The sequence below is a fragment of the Cajanus cajan genome, chromosome 3 (genome assembly GCF_000230855.2).
Source record: "Cajanus cajan strain Asha chromosome 3, NIPB_CcT2T_4, whole genome shotgun sequence".
NCBI lineage: Eukaryota > Viridiplantae > Streptophyta > Magnoliopsida > Fabales > Fabaceae > Cajanus > Cajanus cajan.
In genome coordinates this window covers 28,582,756-28,610,631 of record NC_138519.1, presented here as the reverse complement: position 1 = coordinate 28,610,631, position 27,876 = coordinate 28,582,756, and the positions used below count along the sequence as shown (strand labels likewise).

Below are 27,876 nucleotides of genomic sequence, written 5' to 3'. Positions count from 1 at the left end.
TGTTCCCACTATTCCTCTCTTCCCACTCCACATTTTAGAAAGGATCCCAAAATAAATATATATAGAAATTCAAAACACTTAAACAAAAAATTTATAAAATAAAACAAACTAAACCCACCTGAATTAAAAGGCAAAATGTATTTTGTCTGAATCTATTAAACTACTAAAGACAAAGTAAACTTATAAGATAGTGTAAACAAAAGACAATACAAACCAAAGACAATAAAACCATTCAGATGATACACCAAATTTTGAACAACAAACAACAACTATATTTGTGAATACCATCATATATGGTAGCGGAAAATTATTATAACCTCTATGCAAAAAGAAAATGTACCAGAAATTTTAGGATAGACCAGCAACATGAACTATAATTGGTATTTATTATCATTATATATAATAACAATATACATTAACTGATATTTTTATGGGAACAAACACATGGTTTTTATTCCTCTAACAATTCCAAGTGTTTGGACTTTGGAAACAACCTAACCAATAGAGAAAATCAGAGAAGATTTACTTTGTGCCTGTCCAAATTCAAGCATTCTTCTTAGATGGAACCGTTCCATCTGTTCCTGCAAGCATGGTATACTTGTCCTTCCTTGTTAAATTGGTGCACTCAAACCCCAGACTCCCCGCAAGAACCATTTGAATATAATTTGCAACTTCAATTGCAGATTTCCCTCCCTTGCAGGTGAGTTTTGTTGGTAACTGGTCTAAGAAAGTGATCTCATATGTTGGCTTAAGATTCATGTACACAAAATAAGGGTCCAACAATTTGTGCCCGCGAACCGAGGTCCCATGAAACACACTTTGCTTTGTGTTGATGGCAACAGGGACAATCCTATCAGTTAGCTCAGCAAAAAGAGCACTGAACCTCAAAAGGAAAGGTTCTCTGCATGTGGTGCCTTCAGGGAAAATCACCAAGTCTCCTTCTTCAAGCAATTTCTTGATGTTGGCCGCATCTTTCTCTCTCTCCCTTGATAGTGCCACTGCTTTGATTGGTGAAATGATTTCAGTGAATTTGCTTATACTATATGTGACACAGCTAATTTTCCTTCCTAGTGCAACAGCTATAACCACAGGGTCTACAACTGTACGGTGGTTACAAACAAATAGCACTCCACTTTGACCTTTCTTTGGTGGTGGTGGAGGGGTACCCTTCCTTATGACCCTTATTCCCAGAACCTTATAGTAGTACCAAGCAATTCTTAGTGGCAGAAGGATGTTAAGGCAAACCCTTAGGAGAGAGAGTATAATACCAATTGGCATCCATAGGAAGGTCAAGAGGGCAACTAGAGGAGTTGGCCTCTGAACTAAACGACCATCATGAAATATAATTGGGCTTAGAAGCTTGTTTCTTGGCAGTGGCTTACACTTGATCCTTGGCACCATATATCGTTCCTGCAGGTAAAAATACAGCTAATGAATGGATTTGGATCAGATAATGATAATAGAAGAAAATTAGAAGGTAAAATAAGTTAATTGTTTTTTATAGATTAAAATTAGCTTATGTACTTCTAAATATTTGAAAATTTTTAATTTATTTTATATTTTTACTTTATTTTATTTGTGTTAAGAAAATATTTATACAACTAAATTTCTTAAATAAGAGGATATGATTTTATTAGAGAATTATGATAGGCAGTAGTTCCTACGATTAATCACGATAGTTTTCTTTTCTTCATGTTTCTCAAACAAAACCACACATCATGCACACCACAACGCACATTGTCACTATTTCAACCATTCTTCTGGGACTTGGAGTTTTCAGAAATAAAGGTAAGATCAATGGAGACTTGTATAGTGGTAGATCTGTAATAACGGGCCCATTTTAAGTTTTAACCCTACCCAACTTAACCTGAACCTGATATAATCGAAAGGCTAAACGGTTGGCGATGGGTCTTGTTTTTTAATGTTTAGTTTGCAACAGATTTAAGTTTAACATTGTGAGTTTAATTTTTTGACATGATTAACGTAAGGATTTTCACACTTTAAATTAATTAACAGTAATTCTAATTAGAATTTTTAAAGTAATTATTATAAAAGTAAAAAAAATAAACTTACCATATATAAATATCTATTTAATTTATTAATAAAAAAAAAATTATACTATAAGTTTATTTTAGTCAAATTAAATTATTTATTTAAAAATTAAATTACTAACTATACCAATCTGGTTGAGATGGACAAAACTTGGCCATATGAATCGTTAAACGACATCGACATATCATATCGACTAAAAGGCTCAGTCAAAAAAGACAAATTCAGTTACAATATGCCCACAACACATAAATCACAATAGACATCTTATCCACATATAAGATAATCCAATCTCAAAAGATATACGTATAATATAAATAATAAGAGATATCAAGAGAGTGATATATTTACTTAAGTATCAAATTCCTTTTTGCAGGTACTCCCTCCAACTTGAGAAGAGAAGAGGACATTATATCATCAAATAAGAGAATTAAACGAATAGGAGTTCTCGTTCGAACATATCAGCATCCAAGATATTCCAGGTGAGAAGGCCAAGGCAAAGAAAATAAAAACTAAGTCGTGCCAATTCATCATTGAATTAGGCAAACTCTTCAAAAGAAGTGTATCCACCCCACTGTTAAAATGTCTAACAAAATCCCAAGCGAAGTATGTGATCGAAGAGATCCACAAAGGCATATGCGGAATGCATTCTAGAGCTTAGTCCATGGTCGAACGTGTAATCTGAGTTGGATACTATTGGCCCACCATAAAGTCGAATTGCAAAGGCTAGCTATGTGCAGATATGCAAACCTTATCAAGAGTTCGATAATGTACACCGGCTTCCCCTGAAGCTCTCCATCAAATGCAATCACCTTGGTCGTTTCGCACGGTGTGGATGGACAAACTCAAACCATTTCCCCTTATGAGAGACCAACTTAAGTTCTTGATTATGGCTATTGATTATTTCAAAAAATGGATCAAAGTAGAAGCACCAGCTAGAATCACAACACAAAATGTACAAAAATTTACTTGGAAGAACGTGATATGTCGATATGGTTGCCACACAACATTATCACTAACAATGGGAAGCAACTCACCGATAAGAAGTTCAAAGAATTCTTACTCCAACTCGATGTTAACCACATGTCACCTCGCTCGAACACCCATAAACTAATAAGCAAGTTGAAGTCGTAAATAAAATGATTCTTCACAAGTTAAAAAAGAGGTTGGGCAACACTAAGGGGCACTGGGTGGATGAGTTACCCAACGTCCTCTAGGCATACCACTTCACACCCCAATCAACAACACAAGAGATGCCCTACAGATTAACCTATGGATCCGATGCCATGATATAGTAGAGGTCAGGGAACCATCCAACCGGAGGCTCACCTTCAATGAAACACAAAATAGCGAAGAACTGATGAACAACCTCAATCTCCTTGAAGAAAATAGAAAAATGTTAGAATAAAGGAGGAAGCTTGCAAACTCCGTGCCTCAAAGGTATAATTCCAAGTTGAAGTCGAGATGTTTCTGAGAAGGAGACTTGGTTTGGCAACTCACAAGAGATGCAAGGAAGAACTCCTTGGATGGGAAATTCGTTGCTAATTGGGAAGGACCCTGCCGAGTTGTAGAAAACTTGTATAATGGAGCATACTGATTAGAAGAGAAGAATGGAAAAGCCCTACTAAGGACCTGGAATGCAACACACTTAAAGTTTTATTTTAGTTAAAACATGTAAACTCAGGTGATGTACTCTTTTTCCTACTTTGATTTTTTTTCCCACTAAAAAATAACAGGTTTTGGTTGAAGAGGTTTTAATGAGGCACACCTTAAGAGAATAAAAGGATGAAAACTTGCAACCTCATGCAATACAAATACTTCTTTATACCATCTACGTTTAATTTATCTATGAAACTTGAGTTTAATTCCTTTTATCGTCTTTAAAATTTATTGGTTACTATTTTAGCAAAACAACGACTTGTCACATGTACTGGCCAAGGTTAGAGGTCCTCCTTAACATCGAGGATATCTTCCTCTTCGGTGTTGAACTTAGCATTTGACCCACGCCACTTGCTCTTACCCATGAGCTCTACGAGAAAAAAGAAAAGAAACACCACCAGAAATAGAAGAAATCAATAATATAGAAATAAACCATACTAGTGAGTACTCATTTTTTAGGTCTTTTTCAATGTTTTTGGATTTAGAAAGCAAAAACACCACTTTGCTTTCTAGAGGCCAAGGTAAAAACTACAACTTATCTAAGTCCTCCTCCTCGGATGAAGTCAAATTAAAGCCTTCAGAGCCAGAGAACTTTCAAGGATGAGATTGCTAATAAAAGGGAAACATGGGCTCCTTATCTAAATGGAAAATGTTATCAAAAGCAGGGTCATCACAAATAGGCCTAATCTTAAAAAACTCTTCTTTAAAATTCTTGTAAGATTAGGAAAAAAGCTTAAAGAGTCCCCCTTTGAACTACCACTCAATGACACCCAAACATAAGGGGCTCTCCGAGTTTCAATTGATAAAAATGCATAAATTTGGCTAGAGACAATTTGATATTCAAAACAGAGCATAGAACTTAAAAAATGCGCTAAAAGCCCAACTATTAGGATGCAATTAGATGAGAGCAACGTTGATTTTTCTCAGAAACTCGCACTCAAATGAAGAAAAAGGAATCGAAACCCTGAGATCCTTAAAAATACATTGGTACATATAAACATAAGGATGGTGAAATGAACTCTTGAAGAACAGACACTTGCTCCTCGGGATGACAAGGCTCAATGACTAGCAAGTCAAAGAAAGAGGGAAGGTAGACCACCACCCTCTCTCGAAGTAAGTTTACCTCGAGAAGGGACCCAAACCTACTACTAAACTTACCGACGTCTCCCTTTACCCATTCATACCCAAGAACAGAGATTAAAGGGTGTGAATCCTTCTTATCATTCCCACCTCATTTTCTTTTCTGCTTATCATTGGCGTCTACACTCAACCTCTTGGAAGTAATATTCTTCTCCCCACTACACATACCCAATTCCTTAGATGGAGGCAACCTAGTAAGGTCAGAATGAGTGCGAGAAGGGGAAGCACCATACTCTCTCTCCATTTCCAAAATAAAGACCTCTAAAAAAGTAGAAAAGGACTAAGAACAACAACAAAGGAAGAAGAAAGAAAAGTCTTGTACCTGAAGAAGTAACAAAGTAGGAAGAAAGCAGACGATTTAGAACCCTTTGAGCACCAACAATTGCAGAAAGACGAAACGGAAGAAAAAAGAGGCGAGATAACTTGAAAGAGCAAAGGGAGATGAGAAATGAATGAATAACAATGTAAAGCTACGCTCACCCACTTATAGGCATGGGAAACACACAAAATGAAATGACTCAACTATGCCAAACATACCATCCCGAGGCATGTCAAAAACGAAGCGACACACCTTAAATACTAGACGACCAAGAACTTACAAAAAAATGCTCTTGTCGCTAGAAGTAATCCATGCCCTTTGGAATCCAAAACACTCCTGCTGCCAAAAATTATTCATGCCTCGCACACATGGCAAGAATAATTATTCAAAAATAGACCTCTTTTATTCAGACAGAATTCAGAGCTTAAGGGGTTAGTGTACCAACCTGGTTGAGATGAAAAAAAACTTGACCATACAAATCGTTAAACGACATCGGCATATCATGTCGACTAAAAGGCTCAGCCAAAAAAGATAAATTCAAGCAACAACGCATAAATCGCAAAAAATATCTTATCCATATAGATAAGATAATTCAACTCAAAAGAGGTATGTGTAATATAAATAATAAGAGATATCAAGAGAACGATATACCAACTTAAGCATCGGAGTCCTTTTTGTAGGTACGCCCCCAACTTGAGAAGAGAAGAAGACATTGTATCACTAGACGAGGGAATTAGACGAATAGGAGATCTCATCTAGACATATCAGCATCCAAGCTATTCTAGGTAAGAACACCAACCAATGTCTAAAATACATTAATTTCAATATTCATAAATAAAATTATTTATTGAAAATTTTTCTAAAAAGACTTAACGACTATCCTAGTCCACAACATTTAGTTAGTGCAAATCTGACTCTAAACTTGGTGATGAATTCTTATATATTGAGTATATCTTGAGGTCAGAATCTCTTCCCTTCGCTCCTTAATCTTAAATTGATCGTAACTAATGCTTGCAAATCTTACAATTTAATAAATATTTATAACCACATATCATTAATATCTCATAATCCTATCTATAAAGGTAATTTCCTTGCATGTTAGGATCAATCTCTAAATGCCAAGATATATTAAAAATATATCCATAATTGTATATATATTGACTCATAATAGGGTTTAGGGTTTAAATGTGTAGGCAACCCAAGTCCCTCGGGCTCAAATGTGTAAACATACAAAGTTTTATTGTGTTATTATAATTGGGTTGGGAATAAAACAATGTACATTATACATTGAGTCGGGATGCAAGTTACTTGTAGAGTACAAAAAATTTGATAAAAATATATTCATAACCTTAAATGCCATAACACTTTATAAGAGCTTCTAATTTTATTTTCTTACTTAGTAACCTCAAGAAATGTTATTTTTACAATAATTATGAGTAACAAATTTTGTTATCTTAGAATATTTTGAATTTAAAAAGAAAAAAGAAAAAAAATCAAAATATGTGAGATAATACGTTAGTTAAACGGGAGAAAATAAGAGAATAACATAGTCAAATATTTTAATTGTGATTGAAGAGATAAGGTGTGATTAAGTGATGACATAAAAATAGGAGATAATGGAATATTTCTTACTACAAATGTGGACTACATACAATTATAAATACCACTTGCCAACATCAGAAAAAGGGGACAAAAAAAACCTCAAAAGATTAGAAGAAAAAAAAACTGCACAATTCATGGTTACATTTTACACGCGATAGTCACACAAGCTACAACAATTGTATTCTGCCCTAGTTCATGGTTACGTTTTACATGGGATAGTCACACAAACTACAACAATTGTACTGTCAAGTTACAATATTACTGTTTGTATTATTTACATTATGCATTTAGGTCTCATCTAATTTTTTGTACCTTTTATGCGAAATGTTTATCTTCTTTTTCTATAAAATAGAATGTGTAATTTTGAGAACTTGATAGACATGGTGCACCTTTTTTACTTATTTACATTTCAATATTTTGATATAATTTTATTATTATTGCTATACTCCTATTCGTTTGTTTTGGTAGGATTTGGATATTTAGCCATTAGTTTGCTTTTAACCTTAATTTTGTTTCTGAAAAAGGTAGCAATAAAATGTTCATGAATCAGTGTTTAAAAACCCGGATCGAACCGGCCGGTCGGACCGGTTGAACCGGGAACCGGTGGTCCAGCCTGTCTAAATCTTAAGTTGGATTGGTTATGCAATCGACCCGTTTCAAACTAAATTGAACCGGTCAATTTTTCGGTTCAATCGGTGAACCGGTGCGTCAAACCGGTTCAACCACTTTTTTTTCTTATTTTTTAAAAATAATTTTAAGGGACCATAAACCACAAAAATAATAATATAATAATTGAATTTCTTAAAGGAAGAACAAAGATTCTTATTAAATATAACAATGACTACTTATTTTAATGTATTTGTTTATAATATATACAACTTAAATAACTTTTATAGTATATTATTAATTTTAAATTATATATTTAATAATATAATATCTATGTAGATATTGCATATATTATTTTGTGATATCAATTGCAAGCATATTATATATATGTACATATTATTTATAATTTTAATTTGTATTAATATACAGTTTACACATGTAATTTTTAATATATTTTTTACAAAATAAAAATAAAAATAATTTTAAATAAGATAGAAAATTTGAAATTTAAAATAAGATATGAATTTATTTAAATTTATAAGTATAAAATATATTTAATATGAATATTTTTTTAGTAAAAATAAACAAAAATTGAGTCATGTGGTTCAACTAGTGACCTACTGGTTCAACCTTTAACCCACTAACCCAATACCTTAACCGGTTCGATGACCGGTCCGGTTTTTAAAATTATGTCATGAATGAATATATATATATATATATATATATATATATATATATATATATATATATTATATTTTGTTTTCACTTGTAAATCAATGAGAGCAAGTTTAAGGCTCAAATTCTTTAAATTGGAAACTATTGCGTGGTATATTTTGATGCATTGTATCTTTTGTTTTATTTTCCCTTTTCTTTGTACAAATGATAATATACAATAAAATAATAAAATAAAGTATTTGAATTTATCTCGTTTTTAATCTATAATTATAACGAATAGGTTGTTTCAAAGTAGAATTTGTAATTAGGAATAAAAGCATAATTTAACTCATGCAATATTTTGTGATTTTAATTGAGTAGTATATCTGTCTTAATGTCACTTGAATCATAAAAGTTTATGAAATAGTCATTTATTATCATGAATGTTGTGCATGTAACAAAAATTGTTTTCTTAAATTTTTTTTCTCAATATGCAACAACTAATAATATTATTTAGATAACAATTTTATCTTTAACATAATTTGATTGTGATGATTTAATGATTAACAATTTTCTAACATAAGTTCTTATGCATGGATAATTTTATTTCTTTTATAAATTGCCTAAAAAATGAAAATTGTCATATATTGATAATATATATATATATATATATATATATATATTTATTTATTTATTTATTGCATCCAATAAGATGAATTGAATAACATTTCTATCTTTAACATTATTGTAAGGGTTTATTGATTAGTCATTTACTAAAATTCTTACAAAAGTTTTTTAAATAAAAATACAAAAAGAAATCTTTTCATTAAAAAAATAATAAAAATTTGAAGGATCAAAATATATTTCTTAAAGATAAAAAGATATTTGTAAAATTATATAATTTTGTACAGTTAAATAAATGTACTATTTTAACAAACGTTATAAGATTCTAATATCTTCCTTATACATAATTGACTTTTGAACCAAAATTTAATTTTGAAGACCATTTTCTAAAGAAATTTTCATGTTTTCACTCAAAATACAGGTGATGTCTATGATGGAGAAGTTGGACAAGTGGTCCATGGATGGTGCATTTAAAATCACCATATATATAATATTAAAAACAATGAATGGTTGAGATTGTGATTTAGTGATAAAATATATTGTACACCTTCACACACTGGATAAAATTTCAGAATATTTTACTGAATTTTTTTTTTAAATTACCTAAAAAAAAACACGTATTACGATGACTGACGCAGCAGCTGTCACTTCCAGAACGGGCAGTTCTGAAACCAGAACGGCCCGTTCTAGATGAAAAAATAACACAGGAATAATGCACCAGAACGGGCCGTTCTAGAAGAAAAAAAAAACACATGATAAACTACACCAGAACAGGCCGTTCTGAAATCTGAACGGTCCGTTCCAGATTTAAAAATAACATATGATTACTTAAACCAGAACGGGCCGTTCTGGCTACATATTTGTTTTTTTTTTCATTCTACTAAATCACATTTAAAATTTAAGTATAGTTTTTCAATTGAGCGAGATATGAAGCCCCTTCCTCAATGACATCAAACATCTTATGAATAAAGGCCAAAATTAGGCCTAATAAACTTAAAACCCAAAAAGTCTTATACTAAGGCCCATAATACAAGACCAAACAATATAAACTCCTATACTACCAAATATATGAGAAAGGTGGTCATCTATGTAAAGTCCAAGTAAAGAGAACCTTATGCCCATCAAACTCATTAGGCTCACTAAGCTCAAAAGCAATCAAAAGTTTAAAGGCCCATGAAGCCCAAAGCTAGGCCCAACAAGCTTAAAACCCAAAAAGTCTTATACTTAGGTCCATAATACAAGACCAAACAATATAAACTCCTATACTAAAGACCAAGTAAAGAGAACCTTAGGCCCACCAAACTCATTGGGCTCACTAAGCTCAGAAGCAGTCAAAAGCTCAAAGGCCCATGAAGCCCAAAACTAGGTCCAATAAGCTTAAAACCCAAAAAGTCATATACAAAGGCCCATAATACAAGACCAAGCAATATAAACTCCTATACTACCAAATATATGAGAAAGGTGGTCATCTATGTAAAGCCCAAGTAAAGAGAATCTTAGGCCCATCAAACCCATTGGGCTCATTAAGCTCAAAAGCAATCAAAACTCCAAAGGCCCATGAAGCCCAAAACTAGGCCCAATAAGCCTAAAATCCAAAATGTCTTATACTAAGGCCCATAATACAAGACCAAACAATATAAACTCCTATACTACCAAATATATGAGAAAGGTGGTCATCTATATATGTAAAGTCCAAGTAAAGAGAACCTTATGCCCATCAAACCCATTAGGCTCACTAAGCTCAAAAGCAATCAAAAGTCTAAAGGCCCATGAAGCCCAAAGCTAGGCCCAACAAGCTTAAAACCCAAAAAGTCTTATACTTAGGTCCATAATACAAGACCAAACAATATAAACTCCTATACTAAAGACCAAGTAAAGAGAATCTTAGGCCCACCAAACTCATTGGGCTCACTAAGCTCATAAGCAATCAAAAGCTCAAAGGCCCATGAAGCCCAAAACTAGGTCCAATAAGCTTAAAACCCAAAAAGTCATATACTAAGGCCCATAATACAAGACCAAGCAATATAAACTCCTATACTACCAAATATATGAGAAAGGTGGTCATCTATAAAAATCCAAGTAAAGAGAACTTTAGGCCCATCAAACCCATTGGGCTCACTAAGCTCAAAAGCAATTAAAAGTCCAAAGGCCCATGAAGCCCAAAACTAGGCCCAATAAGCTTAAAACCCAAAAAGTCTTATACTAAGGCCCATAATACAAGACCAAAAAATATAAACTCCTATACTTCCAAATATATGAGAAAGGTGGTCATCTATGTAAAGCCCAAGTAAAGAGAACCTTAGGCCCATCAAACCCATTGGGCTCATTAAGCTCAAAAGCAATCAAAAGTCCAAAGGCCCATGAAGCCCAAAACTAGGCCCAATAAGCTTAAAATCCAAAAAGTCTTATACTAAGGCCCATAATACAAGACCAAACAATATAAACTCCTATACTACCAAATATTTGAGAAAGGTGGTCATCTATGTAAAGCCCAAGTAAAGAGAACCTTAGGCCCACCAAACCCATTGGGCTCACTAAGCTCAAAAGCAATCAAAAGTCCAAAGGCCCATGAAGCCCAAAACTAGGCCCAATAAGCATAAAACTCAAAAAGTCTTATACTAAGGCCCATAATACAAGACCAAACAATATAAACTCCTATACTGCCAAATATATGAGAAAGGTGGTCATCTATGTAAAGCCCAAGTAAAGAGAACCTTTGGCCCACCAAACCCATTGGGCTCACTAACCTAGTTTTGTACTTCATGGACCTTTGGGCTTTTGTTTTGGTCTTGTATTATGGGCCTTAGTATAAGACTTTTTGGGTTTTAAGCTTATTGGGCCTAGTTTTGGGCTTCATGGGCCTTTGGACTTTTGATTACTTCTGAGCTTAGTGAGCCTAATGGATTTGGTGGGCCTAAGGTTCTCTTTACTTGGGCTTTATATAGATGACCACCTTTCTCATATATTTGGTAGTATAGGAATTTATATTGTTTGGTCTTGTATTATGGGTCTTAGTATAAGACTTTTTGGATTTTAAGCTTATTGGGCCTAGTTTTGGGCTTTATGGGCCTTTGGGCTTTTGTTTACTTTTGAGCTTAGTGAGCCCAATGAGTTTGGTGGGCCTAAGGTTCTCTTTACTTGGGCTTTACATGGATGACCACCTTTCTCATATATTTGGTAGTATAGGAGTTTATAATGTTTGGTCTTGTATTATGGGCCTTAGTATAAGACTTTTTGGGTTTTAAGCTTATTGGGCCTAGTTTTGGGCTTCATGGGCCTTTGAGCTTTTGACTGCTTCTGAGCTTAGTGAGCCCAATGAGTTTGGTGGGCCTAAGGTTCTCTTTACTTGGTCTTTACATGGATGACCACCTTTCTCATATATTTGGTAGTATAGGAGTTTATAATGTTTGGTCTTGTATTATGGGTCTTAGTATAAGACTTTTTGGGTTTTAAGCTTATTGGGCCTAGTTTTGGGCTTTGTGGGCCTTTGGGCTTTTGTTTACTTCTGAGCTTAGTGAGCCCAATGGGTTTGGTGGGCCTAAGGTTCTCTTTACTTGGACTTTACATGGATGACCGCCTTTCTCATATATTTGGTAGTATAGGAGTTTATAATGTTTGGTCTTGTATTATGAGCCTTAGTGGATGACCACTTTTCTTATATATTTGGTAGTACAAGAGTTTATATTGTTTGGTCTTGTATTATGGACCTTAGTATAAGATTTTTTGGGTTTAGGGCTTAGGGTGTAGATGTAATTTAGTAGAATGGAAAAAAATATATTATTTTGCTTTAAAAAATTCGTGTGACAAATTTGTAGTTAGAACGGGCCGTTCCGTTTTCAGAACGGCCCGTTCTGATTTAATTATTGATGTGTCATTTTTGAATTCGGAACGGCCCGTTCTGATGTTGGAACGGGCCGTTCCGTTCCATTCGTCATGTGTTTTTTTGTCATCTGGAACGGCCCGTTCTGGTCCAATATTTATGTGTTATTTGTTCATTTGGAACGGCCCGTTCTGATTTCAGAACGGCCCGTTCTGATTTCAGAACGGCCCGTTCCGAGTGTCAGTAGCAGCTGCGTCTGTTGCCACGTGTTTTTTTTTGTGGGTAATTTAAAAAAAAAATCAGTAAAAAAATCAAAAATTTAGATCCAGTGTGGTAAGGTGTATTATGGTCTACTAGTTTAGATGCATCTAAGGGTGAAAATTGATGATGCACCCATGGACCACTTGTGAAGGTGGTCTTTCAGAGAATTCACCCAAAATACAATATTAGTGTCAGCTTCACTAAAAATATTTCTTTCGTTATTCTTGTCATGATCCCGGTTACCATGAAAAAAAATAGTAAAATATACTAAGTATTGTACTTTATATATATATATATATATATATATATATATATATATATATATATATATATATATATATTACAAGTGATTTTAGTACATTTTTAACTAATTAAAATTCAAGGTTTCACTATTAATTTGTATCGACACTTATTTTACAAATTAATAAGATATATAAAACTCTAATTTAATTAAAAATAACATTTCTTTTGTACATGCACTAAAAATAATTGTAGTTGACGTTTCACGTTCTCTTTTTCAGGGAGAAAAAATTATTAAATATTTAAGTTAAAATATTATTTTAATTTCTATAGTTTCATTTACTTTAAATTTTAATCTTTATGATTTAAAATAGACATTTTTAATTATTTATATTTTTCTATTCTTTTTAGTTCTTATAATTTAAGATAATTTTTTTTAACAATTATATCTGCAATCTTTTTTTAATACTTTTAGTCTCTGTCAATTTTTTTTAAATGTTGTCTCTCTTATGTTGACATGTTAGACGTATTAATTTAACTTTGTGTGTTTTATATAAAATTTTATATCCTTATGAAATTGAAGACATGTATCATGTCAACACAAAATAAATGAAGTTACAAAAAGAATAATGGAGACTATAAGGATTAAAATTTGCAAGTATAGGAATTAAAATATCTATTTTAAATTATAAGGATTGAAAAAGATAAAATATGGGAATTAAAAAGGTTTATTTTAAACCATAGAAATTAAAAGATAAAATGAGTGAAACTATAAGAATTAAAAATATATTTTAACATACTTATATATGAATTATATAGTTGTATTTAATCTTTATTATAGATAAGATTTTTGATTTTAGTAGAAAGTCAATAAATATTAAACAATGATATTAATTATACATACGGACTTACTTTTAAGTTTGTGACATCGTTAGGATTACCATATCTAATGTATTGTTAGTTTTGACACTCACATTGCCACTACAAGAAAAATGCTAAATAGCGACCGAAATTAGCGACCGACATTTTTCGGTCGCTATTTTGCGACCGAATTAGCGACCGAAATTTTTCGGTCGCTATTTTGCGACCGAATTAGCGACTGATTAAAATAGCGACCGATTTCTATTTTGCGACCGAATTAGCGACGGATTTGGGTGGTAGCTAGAAAATCGGTCGCTAAATCGGTCGCTATTTAATTGTGTTTTATGAAAGCATGATCTGCAACGGAATTAGCGACCGATTTTGAATAAATATCAAAAAAAAATTGCGACCGATTTTATTTCGGTCGCTAATCCTAAACTTTTGAATATTTTAGCGACCGAATTAAAATCAGTAGCTAAAACTTTTTTTTTTTTTTATCATTCAAATGTCAATTGATGTGGCAATTTTTATTAAAATGTCAAAGCTAGGATTCGAACTATGGACATGGAGATTATGGGCCACGCATGGTACCGCTGTGCCACTTTAATTTCTTTGTAAAATATTAAAAGTAATATATATACATAATATAATATCTTTTCTAAACTTTGAAAAATCCTCAACATTATATTAGATATCTTTTAATTTAATATTAAATATCTTTTAATTAAAAAATATAATAAATCAAATCTAAAATCTGTAATAATTTATTTGATACAAATATTTAATATGAAATTATTTATTATAAATTTAGTTATGATTTTTATAATCTTTTAATTTAATACTGGATTTCTTTTGATTATAATATTTTAATATATTTTATTTGAAATATCAATTAAAATATTTTATTACCTTTTCATTTTAATTTATTGTAAAAGAATAAGAATATTTAATTTAGCAGTAATAAAAAATAACTATTATAAGATTTAATTTGTTTAATTTTATTATTTATTATAATATTTTTAGTCGCTATATTGATAAAAAAAATATTTTTAATTAAAATATGTTTTAAAATTTTAATTAATTTATTTCATTCACTCTCTTTATTAAAAAGTGATAAAATATAATTTATATTCAATTAATTTAATAAAATAAAAACTTAAAAATATGTATTTAAAATCTATAACAATTTCTTAAATATAAATATTTAAAATTTTAAAATAAATGTTTATTTATTTATTTATTTTAAATAAATTAAGCACAAATTAAATGTTGTGATTTTTTTTAGAGTATTCATCCTTAAAGTTGCAAGCTCAGTTACTTGCTGTAGAGAAGGAGAAACATAAATATTGAATAATTCATCTTTTGAGAACCATGAAGGATCTCAGATCAAAGTTAGAGCAAGTGAGTATAGCTGATTTGTTTTTAAATTTTTATTGAAATAAATGATCAAAATATATTGCCTCTTTTAATGTGTTGCTTCAAGTCAAAATTAGTCAACCTGATTACAAAATAAATTAAAGGCAAAAAAATCACGTATCAATTCATATCATAATCAAATTTGATTATAAAAGAAAAATGAAAGATCATATCTGGTTCCGTGAAACATCAGTGTTTTAGCGACCGAAATAGCGACCGATTTTATTCGTAGCTACATCAGTGTTTTAGGAGTATTTTTTTTTCAACAGGGAAAAATTTATAAGAAATCTTTTAACTTCCTATTTAATTTGATTTCTACTTGTCATAATTATTTATGAACTAGATTTTAATATTTATCATCAAATGAAAATAATTTTATACCAACTTGATTTCTTTGGGAAAGTAATATATATATATATATATATATATATAAATAAAATACAGAAGCTTATAATTTTTATTATCTTATAATTTAATATTGGATTTCTTTTGATTATAAAACATAGTAAATAAAATCTAAAATCTGTATTAGTTTCTTTGATAAAAATATTTAATTAATTTTAATATATAATAAATTTAATATCAAAATATTTATCTGGATTTGAGTTATAATTATTATAATCTTTTTGATTTAATATTAGATATCTTTTGTGACACCCTCTACCCCATTATTAATATACAACAAATGTAATAATAATATATTCCTTTTCTTCTTTTTGGGTAAATAAAATCTTTCATAGTTGACAAATATTTCAAATATAACAAGGTAGAAGATTCACATTCGTAACTTATAAATCATAACTCCAGTGTAAAAATTTTAAAAGAAAAGAAGTTAAGATTTTCAATACAATTTAGTGTAAAACAAGAAATCATATATATACAAATAATAATAAAGGAAATATAAATTAACTCCAGTAAAGGTGGCAGTGCCTCCTGGTTAGGAATCAATTTATATTTTCCAAATCATGTAATAAAATATAAAGATATTCATTCTGGTCTTTTATCAAGAACGTTCAAATTACAATTCTTAACATACATTTTCCTTGAATTATAAACTTTATCTACGTTATCTCTTCGTTAGAAATTACAAAGAAGAGAAACTAAAGTTATTAAAACAATAACATATTAAACTAAAATAACTATGCCCCGATGTCACATCCTATCAGAGCATGCCCAATTGAAGCCTTTAAGCCTCATCACCAACATCCTCATGATGCTGATCATCTGCAACATAATTTAAAACATATACAAAAACAACAAGGGAGTGAGAAACATCTCACTCAGTTTCAGATGCAGAAATAAAGGTTAGATAGCACCCACACACACAACCAATATAAGTCACTTATAAATAATACACATACATCATCAATATCACATATATATTCATTTATCATGCAATGATGTCATGATCTTGACTTATAAATGCATGCATGTGGCGCCATAAGGAAGTTTCACATATCATCACTGGTGACCCTAAGGCACACCTGGTTACATCACTGGTGACCCAAAGGTACACCTGGTTACATCACTGGTGACCCGAAGGTACACCTGGTTAGCAAGTTACATCGCTGGTGACCCAAAGGTACACCTCGTTAGCAAGTTACATCACTGGTGACCCCAAGGTACACCTCGTTATCAAGTTACATCACTGGTATGCGGCCTCAGCGGCACACCTGGAATAATATATGCGTATGATGCATGTCATACCATCATAATCTCATTGACTCAATATTTAACTTGTTACATAATTTCATTTAGTACATCATGTCCTCATTTGTCATAGTCTCATAATCATAGTTTGTCTCAATAGTCCATTCTTAGGTCTCATGTCATTTGTCCATATTTCACATGGTCATGTCATCAATACTCCTTATAAGGTCCGCATAGGTATTCACAGAGATTCAGAGAGCATTCTTATTCATATTAAACCTCATGTATTATTAACATTAATTTCATATTCATTTATTACTTCAACAAAGAAAAAGGTAGAGTAAATAGAAAATCAGACAGAACAACGGCACTTTCAACAAAAACAAAGTAGAATAAATAGAAAATCGGACAGAACAACAACACCTTTAACAAAAAGCAAAGTAGAGTAAATAGAAATTTAGACAGAACAACGGCACCTTCAACAAAAAGCAAAGTAGAGTAAATAGAAATTTAGACAGAACAACGGCAAGGGATTGGGGGCCAATCCGACAAACAACTACCCAACAATTATCCCCACACCCCTGAGCGAGGTTCTCACTCCCCCCCTTACCTGGATAGGCGGAGTTGGAACTTGGGCAGGACCTCCTCCTCTGGATCCCCTCTTTCTTTTCCTTTTCTCTCTCTTTCTCTCTCTCTCTCTTCTCTTTCTCTCTCTAGGATTTCACTTCTTCTCTGTATAAAAATTTTCACCCCCCTGCCCTATTTATAGGCAAACTGGTGTACCCGGAACGGCCCGTATTGAATTCGGAACGGCCCGTTCCGGATCCTTCGAATTTGTGCAAATTTCTCAACTGGAACGGCCCGTTCCAAAATCGGAACGGCCCGTTCCCAAAAAGCAGAACGGCCCGTTCTAAAACCAGAACGGCCCGTTCTCAAACTCAGCAGAACGGCCCGTTCTCCCTCCGGAACGGCCCGTTCTCCTTGTTGGAACGGCCCGTTCTGGGCCCGTTCCCAACCTAAATTTTAGCTTATTTTAAATGCTCAGAACGGCTCGTTCCACTTTTGGAACAGCCCGTTCCGAGTTACTCAAATGCCCCTAATACCTTTATAAAATTACGAAAATGCCATCAATAATTACGAAAATGCCATTACTAAAAAAAATATCCTTTTAAGGAAATTGGGGTGTTACATCTTTTGATTATAAAATATAATAAATAAAATTTAAAATCTGTAGCAATATCTTTATACAAATATTTAATATCAAAATATTTATTATAATTTTAATTATGATTTTTATAATCTTTGGATTTAATACTGGATTTCTTTTGATTATAATATTTTAATGTGTTTTATTTGAAATACCAGTTAAAATATTTTATTATCTTTTTATTTTAATTTATTATAAAATAATTAGAATATTTAATTTAGTATTATTAAAAAATAATCATTATAAGATTTAATTTATTTAATTTCATTATTTATTATAATACTTTTAGTCATTGTATTGATAAAAAAATATTTTTAATTAAAATATATTTAAAAATTTTAGTTAATTTATTATCATTCACTTACTTTATTAAAAAGTGATAAAATATAATTTATTTTCAATTAATTTAATAAAATAAAAACTTTAAAATATATATTTAAAATCTGTAACAATTTCTTAAATATAGATATTGAATTAATTTTAATATATACTAAATTTAATATTAGAAAATTTATTATGATTTTAGTTATATTTTTTTATTATCTTTTAATTTTAATATTGAATCTCTTTTGATTATAAAATATAGTAAATAAAATATAAAATCTGTATCAGTTTCTTTGATAAAAATATTTAATTAATTTTAATATATAATAAATTTAATATCAAATTATTTATTATAATTTGAGTTATAATTATTATAATCTTTTGAATTAATATTAGATATCTTTTGATTATAAAACATAATAAATAAAATTTAAAATCTGTAATAATTTCTTTAATACAAATATTTAATATCAGAATATTTATTATAATTTTAATTATGATTTTTATAATCTTTGGATTTAATACTGGATTTCTTTTGATTATAATATTTTAATGTGTTTTATTTGAAATACCAGTTAAAATATTTTATTATCTTTTTATTTTAATTTATTATAAAATAATTAGAATATTTAATTTAGTATTATTAAAAAATAATCATTATAAGATTTAATTTATTTAATTTCATTATTTATTATAATACTTTTAGTCATTGTATTGATAAAAAAATATTTTTAATTAAAATATATTTAAAAATTTTAGTTAATTTATTATCATTCACTTACTTTATTAAAAAGTGATAAAATATAATTTATTTTCAATTAATTTAATAAAATAAAAACTTTAAAATATATATTTAAAATCTGTAACGATTTCTTAAATATAGATATTGAATTAATTTTAATATATACTAAATTTAATATTAGAAAATTTATTATGATTTTAGTTATATTTTTTTATTATCTTTTAATTTAATATTGAATTTCTTTTGATTATAAAATATAGTAAATAAAATATAAAATCTGTATTAGTTTCTTTAATAAAAATATTTAATTAATTTTAATATATAATAAAGTTAATATCAAATTATTTATTATGATTTGAGTTATAATTATTATAATCTTTTGAATTAATATTAGATATCTTTTGATTATAAAACATAATAAATAAAATTTAAAATCTGTAATAATTTCTTTAATACAAATATTTAATATCAAAATATTTATTATAATTTTAGTTATGATTTTTATACTCTTTTGATTTAATATTATATTTCTTTTAATTATAATATTTTAATGTATTTAATACTTTTGATTTCTTTTGATTTGAATTATAATTTTTTATAATATTTTGATTTATTATAATTAATTAATTTCTATTTTTTTATTTTTTAGGTTAGTAGTAAGTAGTTTTCCCTCCAATTCTAGGGTTTTTTTCACCGCTAGGGTTCCCAATTCTCTGGTCCCCCTCCCCCATCCATGGCCACCGAAATCCTAGAAGACTCCAAGCCTCCGCTCCACGAAGCCAAATCGCCACCGGCCTCCAAGATTCCGGAGAAGGATGCTTCCGCGGAGGCCGCTAAATCTGAGGACAATCAAGCGCCCTGTTCCGCCGTCGCCCTGTTCCGCCGTCGCCCCCATCAAGCGCCGCTCCCCCTCTTCCTCCGCCCAGCCCAGCGCCAAGAAGCTCTTTTGCGACCAAGAGGACCTCTCCCTCCACGGCTTTGCTAATTTTCTATGCACAGCTATGTTCGTGATGCTATGATGGTTGTTAACGAGAGAAATGTAGTATACAGAAAGGAACCGGAGGCATCAAAGTAGGCAATGCTACTTTTTTAGTATAAATTTATTATTAGGAAAAGGGAGGGATGTGATAACATGTGATTTGAGGTAAACTTGTGTTTCTGGTCTCATCTAACTATTTATTTTTAATTTTATGTTGCTCAAGCAAAGTCAACCAGCGTCGAGCAGAAATGGGAGCTTTGTTGTTTCCATGGAGGGAAACCAGATGGGAAGATATGGTTCAGGAAGCAATGCAACATCTTGGTCAAAGTTGGTGGCTGACTTGTATCTTTTTGGGTCAACAATCAGGTAGGTAGGACTGTCTTTGGCATCTACAATTTCATGCATTTTTGGTTGAATTTTTGCAAGTTATTTATGGCTTAATTCTCCTTGCAGAACATGGACATGCACCTACTGCAATGTGGAGCAGGTATGACAAATGACATTCTGTAATGTGTATTATGTTAGGGCTGTTGTATGTGTAATATGTTATTTCATATTTTATTGCTTCTTCAATGCATCTTTGGGTAATGGTGCTGCATTCATTTGATGGTTTTAGTTGTCAACATTTCATTTTGTACAGCATCATAAAAGTCACTGCAAGGATGGAAGAAACTACGTGTTGCCCTAGTCATGTATTGAAGCATCTTTATTAAGTATAACCATCAGATTGTTAATAATATTGTTAACCTTTCCTGGATGTTACTCTACATCTTGTATCTTTAAAAAAATTGTTTGGGTATTGGTTTTGTCATTTGTGATCTAAAATTCTGAATTCAACCTGCCTTGTAACAGAGAAAAGACAGCTTAATGTCAATGTTTTTGCTTTTTAAAAACGAGTTCAAGATTTCAGTAAAAATACTAGAATCGATTTTTTATCTTGGATTGAATTCTTGTATTAGAATCATGAGAAAGCAATTTTTCCATGGATAATGACAAGATGGATTGAACTGCATTTTGTAAACTGCTTTTTCCCTGTGTTATATACTTGACCTTTAGCACATTAAGAGTTCCTTCTTAGCACAATGAAAACTAGAGACCTCTCTCTTGAGTTCTAATAATTTAACTTCTTAACTTTGATGATCAATTTTTTTGTTGGTGGCCATTATACAGCCTCCACGAGCAAAGCATTGTCATGACTGTGACAAGTGTGTTCTTCAGTTTGATCATCATTGTGTTTGGCTTGGTAACTGCATTGGCCAGGGTAATCACTGTTGATTTTGGTGAGTTAATTATATTGGATTATGTAGTTCATTATTTGCATTCTAGCTTCAAGATTTTCTATTGTAGACTTTATCTGAGCTATCTTCTTTCTAGATAAGTAATTTAACTTTCACCAATATTTAAATTTTTGCTTGATGATATTATTATTTATTTGTAATTAGTCTTGATATTTAGATTAAGGAACAGTGGCCTTTAGTTTAATACAACTTTTGGCGAAGTTCAAAACATGCTTAACTCCAAATGTATTTATACCCAATGCAACATCATATCTGCATATATAATGTACACATATTTTTTAATTTAAGTAAAATTTAGAAAATTTATAATTATAATAAAGATGATCAACCTTTTTTTGTGTATATATTTCTTGAATTATTTTACCTTTTTATAACCACTTCTAATTTATCTGCATAGATTATATATTTCAAACACTTTTAATTGCAACGTGCACTTGGTCTTCTTTTTTTCAATATTTATTATGAGAGGAATTGTGGATGAACTCAGAAACATATTTAGAAACTTAATTATGTTATCCTTACATTATTTAGTTACTTTAACTGCATATTTACTTTTATTTTCCCATTGAGTTATGTCCTTCTAAGTACTGTGTGGATTGAATAATTATAGTTATTTTAAAGCAAATTATTGGTAGTTTTAAACTGTTTCTCTCTCTATATATAGAGTGATTTTATTCAATTTGAATCTGGACCATCTATGTATGGTTGTATGACCAAAATAATTTGTTCTCACGAGAACAATTTTCAATTGATATGCTCTCTGTGTTAGTGTAACCCTTGTAATTTATTATGCTTGAACACTTGGGAAATTTATGAATGGGATTATTTTTAGAGCTCATCTAAAGAAATGCTATATATCCTTGTGAAGACTTTGACTATATGTTCTCCTTGTAATCAATAACATGCCAGCATTGTACAAGGAAGTTGCTTATTTTATTAATTTTGTATATATCTTAGTAAAAATATCTCTTACGATGATTTTTTCTTCCTACCTATCAAAACTATTGATTACTCTTTCAATGTGTCTTGTCTTTCTGCTCCTCCTACTGCTAGTTCATAGGTAATTCTTGTAATTCTGTATCCCAATTTTTGTATCTAGCATAAGATTGCTTTTTTTTTTTATTTATAGGTATTTCATTCTGTTCCTTTCTGTATTTTTTTTTTGTTTGGAGAAATGGTTTTGGGAGGGTATGTTTTCAACTTTACCACTTATTTAATTATGTACACCCTGGCCCTTTTTCTCCATCACGTTGAATGTATAGTTCAACATTCTGGTTCAATACAAATAGAATATCACAACTGTTTTGTCTTTTCTGCAGTTATCTTATTTTGACAAATCAGACTACCTATGAACTTGTAAGGAGAAGACGGATTCCTTACCTAAGGTTAGATAAGTTAGTCTCTCGATGTTTTTGTATTTTTTTTCTTCACATTTTTACCTTAAATCATTAAATAAAACATTTTGGTGGAACGTGATTATTTTTATTAGCATTGCATGGCTTTTAATTTATCAGCAAGATGTTGATGTTAAACGGTTAGATGTCTGAATTACTTTTGTTTTTTGCTTGCAAACTGTTTCTGGGATATCTATGATGAGCACATTTGATTAACATGCAGGTCAATTCCGGAAAGAGTGCATCCATTCAGCAAAGTAATTTGTGGAAATTTATACAACTTCTGCTGTGCCAGGAGCAGCATATACAGTTTAGAACCACTTCCTATCCCTCAAGAGATAGAGGAAAAGTCAAGACCATATACATGCTTGGATGTCATTAATTGTCGATGTTGCTGATAGTTTTTGTGTAAGTGAAAGTCTGTTCGTCCAATAGTTTAATTGTGAAAACTAAGGAATTTGTCAATGCACCTTTGCTTAGATGGGTAGGTTTTATCTTTAGGCGATTTGGTTTGTGATTTATCTTCTGTTATTCATTCTAAGAAATAGATCATGTTGAATTGTTTAGTATGATGTGTAAACTTTGTAAATATGTTCATTCATCTAAGTCGCCCTCATCTAAGTCGGTTTTAGAACCGATGTAGATATGACAAAATAATCGACTTAGAATACAGTTTTTCTAGTAGTGTTTATCATTCTTGGCAGGACAAACAGAGAACCAAGGTAAAGGAGAGGATTGACAAATTTGTCAAAGAAAAGTTGTTGGACTTCTGTGATGTTCTTAATATTCAAATAAACAAGACCAATGTGAAGAAGGCAAGTCTTGTCATAATAATATATACTGATTTCATTTGAGAAGAGAGTTTAGTACTTTTTGAAATTAAATAATTAAATGGATATGGTTTCAGGAGGAGCTGTCGGCAAAGCTTTTGGAATTTTTGGAGTCCCCCCATGCTACAACTAATATTCTACTTGCTGATAAAGAGCAGGTTTATTCTTTATAGATTATTTTAATCAGTTAGACACTTTTGCATGTTTTAAGTTGTAACACAAGTAATTTGCATCGTTGTATATCATTTCATTGATTGAATGTTAAAATTGATAGTACCTCTCTGCTTTCTAACAAATTGTCCATTCTTTATTTTTTTTTAGTTTGAGATTGTTTTCTAACAAAATATATCCATTACAAACACATGAGAAAATCACTAGTCATTAAATGCTTCTTGGAATCTAATCCATATTCTTATCCTTATATTTAATGAGGTTGTGAAGAGGAGAAAGACAACAACGACGATGAGGAAGAAGTGGAACAGAAGGAGGACGAAGCGGAAGAGAAAGGGAGTATGCATGGATTTTTTTTTTTTTTGTTGGCAGTTTAGATTTTATCATTAGACTTGTGTTGTTTGTTGAAAGTATTTGAAAACCGTATTGTAGTTTTTTGTTCTGTTATGACTCATGATACTTGATCCTACTACTATACTTTTTTTCCATCACCTAAATTTCCTTATAATCTCTCCTCCCCACTCTCTATCCTGTTAGTCTTCCTCATCATAGAAAAATTTCCTTTGTTTATTCTTTTAAGTCTATAGTCTTCCATTTGTAATATGGAGTCTAGCAGTTTAAGTTTTTAAAGACCATCTTTTTGAATTGTAACGTTAGTAAATAATAAATACATACTCATTTAATATGAGGCGTTATAAATATATTGTTAATTTCATATTTGTTAACATGTATAAATTTATAATTAAAAAAGAATTTAAAAATACTGGTATATTTTAGTGACTGAATTAGCGACCGAAATTATTTGTAGCTAATTCAAGTTATTAGCGACTGAAATAGTGACCAAAATAATTGGTTTTCAAATTTTTAGCGACCGAAATAGCGACCGATTTTATCCGAATCTATTTTAGATTTTTAGCGACCGAAATAGCGACCGATTTTATTCGTATCTATTTCAGTTTTTTTAGCGACCGAAATAGCGACCGATTTTATCCGTACCTATTTTAGTTTTTTAGCGACCGAAATAGCGACCGATTTTATCCGTACCTATTTTAGTTTTTTAGCGACCGATTTAGCGACTGATTTATAAAATGTTTTTATTAAATAAATATAAAAATTAGCGACGGAAATTGCTACCAAAAAATTCGGTCGCAAAATTGGTCTCAGAAGTTAGGAGACCAAAATTTTAGCGACGGATTTTTATTGGCTAGCGACTGATTTTTCGGTCACTAAATTGCGACGGAAAAAATTTCGGTCGCTATTTCAAATAGCGACCATGGTTTTAGCGACGGATTTTTTCGGTCGCTATTTCGGTCGCTAAATGAAATAGCGACTGAATTTACATAAATAGCGACCGATTTTGGTGGTCGCTAAAACTTGATTTTTTTGTAGTGTATGGTTCATCAAAGGGTTACCGTCCAAAGGATTATCTACTTTGGCACGCGTTAGGCGATTATGATTTTGTCCTTGAAAAGATAATTCACTGGGTTAAAGAGAAACACTACAAGAAAAATGATTATTATCTACGGAATATTATCTACGTAATTTTTTCCGTAAATAATGTTTAGTTATCTACGGAATATTATCTATGGAATTTTTCCCGTAAATAATTTTTAGTTATCTACGGAATATTACCTACGGAATTATTTCCGTACATAATATTTAGTTATCTATGGAAATTTTCGTAGATAACTTATCTACAGAAATTTCCGTAGATAACTTATCTACGGATTTTTCCGTAGATAATTTATCTACGAAAATTTCCGGAGATAACTTCACCCATAGATAAATTTCGTAGGTAAAACATTTTATTTGAAATATCAATTAACATTTTTTATTATCGTTTCATTTTAATTTATTGTAAAATAATTAAAATATTTAATTTAGCATCATTAAAAAAATAATCATTATAAGATTTAATTTTTTAAAAATTTAATTATTTATTATAATACTTTTAGTCACCGTATCGACCAAAAAATATATTTTTGATTAAAATATATTTTAAAATTTAGTTAATTCATTATAATATTTTAAAATAAATATTTTTAAAATTGTTATTAGATAAGTTATCTACGAAAATTTTCGTAGATAACTTATCTACGAAAATTTCCGTAGATAACTTCACCCATAGATAAATTACGTAGGTAAAACATTTTATTTGAAATATCAATTAACATATTTTATTATCGTTTCATTTTAATTTATTGTAAAATAATTAAAATATTTAATTTAGCATCATGAAAAAAATAATCATTATAAGATTTAATTTTTTTAAAATTTAATTATTTATTATAATACTTTTAGTCACCGTATCGACCAAAAAATATATTTTTGGTTAAAATATATTTTAAAATTTAGTTAATTCATTATAATATTTTAAAATAAATATTTTTAAAATTTATTAGATAAGTTATCTATGGAAAAATCCGTAGGTAACTTATCTACGGATTTTTTCGTAGGTAACTTATCTACGGATTTTTCCGTAGATAAGTTATCTACGGAAATTTCCGTAGATAAGTTATCTACGGAAATTTCCGTAGATAAGTTATCTACGAAAATTTCCGTAGATAACTTATCTACGAAAATTTCCGTAGATAACTTCACCCATAGATAAATTTCGTAGGTAAAACATTTTATTTGAAATATCAATTAACATATTTTATTATCGTTTCATTTTAATTTATTGTAAAATAATTAAAATATTTAATTTAGCATCATTAAAAAAATAATCATTATAAGATTTAATTTTTTTAAAATTTAATTATTTATTATAATACTTTTAGTCACCGTATCGACCAAAAAATATATTTTTGGTTAAAATATATTTTAAAATTTAGTTAATTCATTATAATATTTTAAAATAAATATTTTTAAAATTTATTAGATAAGTTATCTATGGAAAAATCCGTAGGTAACTTATCTACGGATTTTTTCGTAGGTAACTTATCTACGGATTTTTCCGTAGATAAGTTATCTACGGAAATTTCCGTAGATAAGTTATCTACGGAAATTTCCGTAGATAAGTTATCTACGAAAATTTCCGTAGATAACTTATCTACGAAAATTTCCGTAGATAACTTCACCCATAGATAAATTTCGTAGGTAAAACATTTTATTTGAAATATCAATTAACATATTTTATTATCGTTTCATTTTAATTTATTGTAAAATAATTAAAATATTTAATTTAGCATCATTAAAAAAATAATCATTATAAGATTTAATTTTTTTAAAATTTAATTATTTATTATAATACTTTTAGTCACCGTATCGACCAAAAAATATATTTTTGGTTAAAATATATTTTAAAATTTAGTTAATTCATTATAATATTTTAAAATAAATATTTTTAAAATTTATTAGATAAGTTATCTATGGAAAAATCCGTAGGTAACTTATCTACGGATTTTTTCGTAGGTAACTTATCTACGGATTTTTCCGTAGATAAGTTATCTACGGAAATTTCCGTAGATAACTTCACCCATAGATAAATTTCGTAGGTAAAACATTTTATTTGAAATATCAATTAACATATTTTATTATCGTTTCATTTTAATTTATTGTAAAATAATTAAAATATTTAATTTAGTTATTTATCATAATACTTTTAGTTATCGTATTGACCAAAAAATATATTTTTGATTAAAATACATTTTAAAATTATTTATGATTAAAATATATTTTAAAATTTTATTTAATTCATTATAATATTTTAAAATAAATATTATTAAAAATTTTCATCTTAAATTTTTTATTTTTATAAATTAATTGATGATAAAAAAAATAACATACTAATATATGGTTTTAAATTTGATATGAAAATATTAGGATATAATTAGATAAGATTTTAAATTAGTATTTTATTAATGATTGAAAATTTAAGATTATAATTTTAAAATATATAAATTATTATTTAAACTTTTAAATTTATAATAATTAATTTAAATTGTATCATAATATTATTTTTAAATAGAAATAAGTAAATTGTTAATTATACAAGTAAGTATATTTATAAATAAATATTAATTAAATA

The 27,876-nt window shown here is 29.7% G+C and overlaps 2 protein-coding genes and 1 long non-coding RNA gene across 3 annotated transcripts in view; 2 read left to right on the top strand and 1 right to left on the bottom strand.

The window, feature by feature from the left end:
* Positions 1-367: 367 nt before the first annotated feature.
* Positions 368-27,876, bottom strand: part of LOC109793827 (glycerol-3-phosphate 2-O-acyltransferase 6) — a 30,224-nt gene continuing 2,715 nt past the window's right edge. Inside the window, exon 3 of the mRNA XM_083070779.1 lies at positions 368-1,410. Coding sequence (XP_082926905.1) covers positions 544-1,410 — 867 coding nt within the window. The 3' untranslated portion in view covers positions 368-543. The remainder of the gene's footprint in view (positions 1,411-27,876) is intronic.
* On the top strand, positions 20,132-21,452 carry LOC145955715 (protein S-acyltransferase 10-like). Its single transcript, XM_083070778.1, has 4 exons — positions 20,132-20,245; positions 20,382-20,519; positions 20,607-20,640; positions 21,324-21,452. Exons 1-4 carry the CDS (start codon positions 20,166-20,168, stop codon positions 21,426-21,428), a joined length of 357 nt encoding a protein of 118 aa, XP_082926904.1. The 5' UTR covers positions 20,132-20,165; the 3' UTR covers positions 21,429-21,452.
* LOC145955716 (uncharacterized) lies at positions 22,137-25,593 on the top strand. Its single transcript, XR_014432374.1, has 4 exons — positions 22,137-22,511; positions 22,771-22,836; positions 23,069-23,660; positions 23,753-25,593. It is a non-coding gene; the product is annotated as an uncharacterized LOC145955716 (long non-coding RNA).

Bases quoted from the DNA above. Each gene is read 5' to 3' on its own strand.
- LOC145955715 (XM_083070778.1), top strand. From the start codon at position 20,166: ATGCACAGCTATGTTCGTGATGCTATGATGGTTGTTAACGAGAGAAAT. The intron at 20,246-20,381 runs GTAGGCAATGCT...GCTCAAGCAAAG, and splicing joins AAGGAACCGGAGGCATCAAA to TCAACCAGCGTCGAGCAGAA. The intron at 20,641-21,323 runs GTATGACAAATG...GCCATTATACAG, and splicing joins CCTACTGCAATGTGGAGCAG to CCTCCACGAGCAAAGCATTG.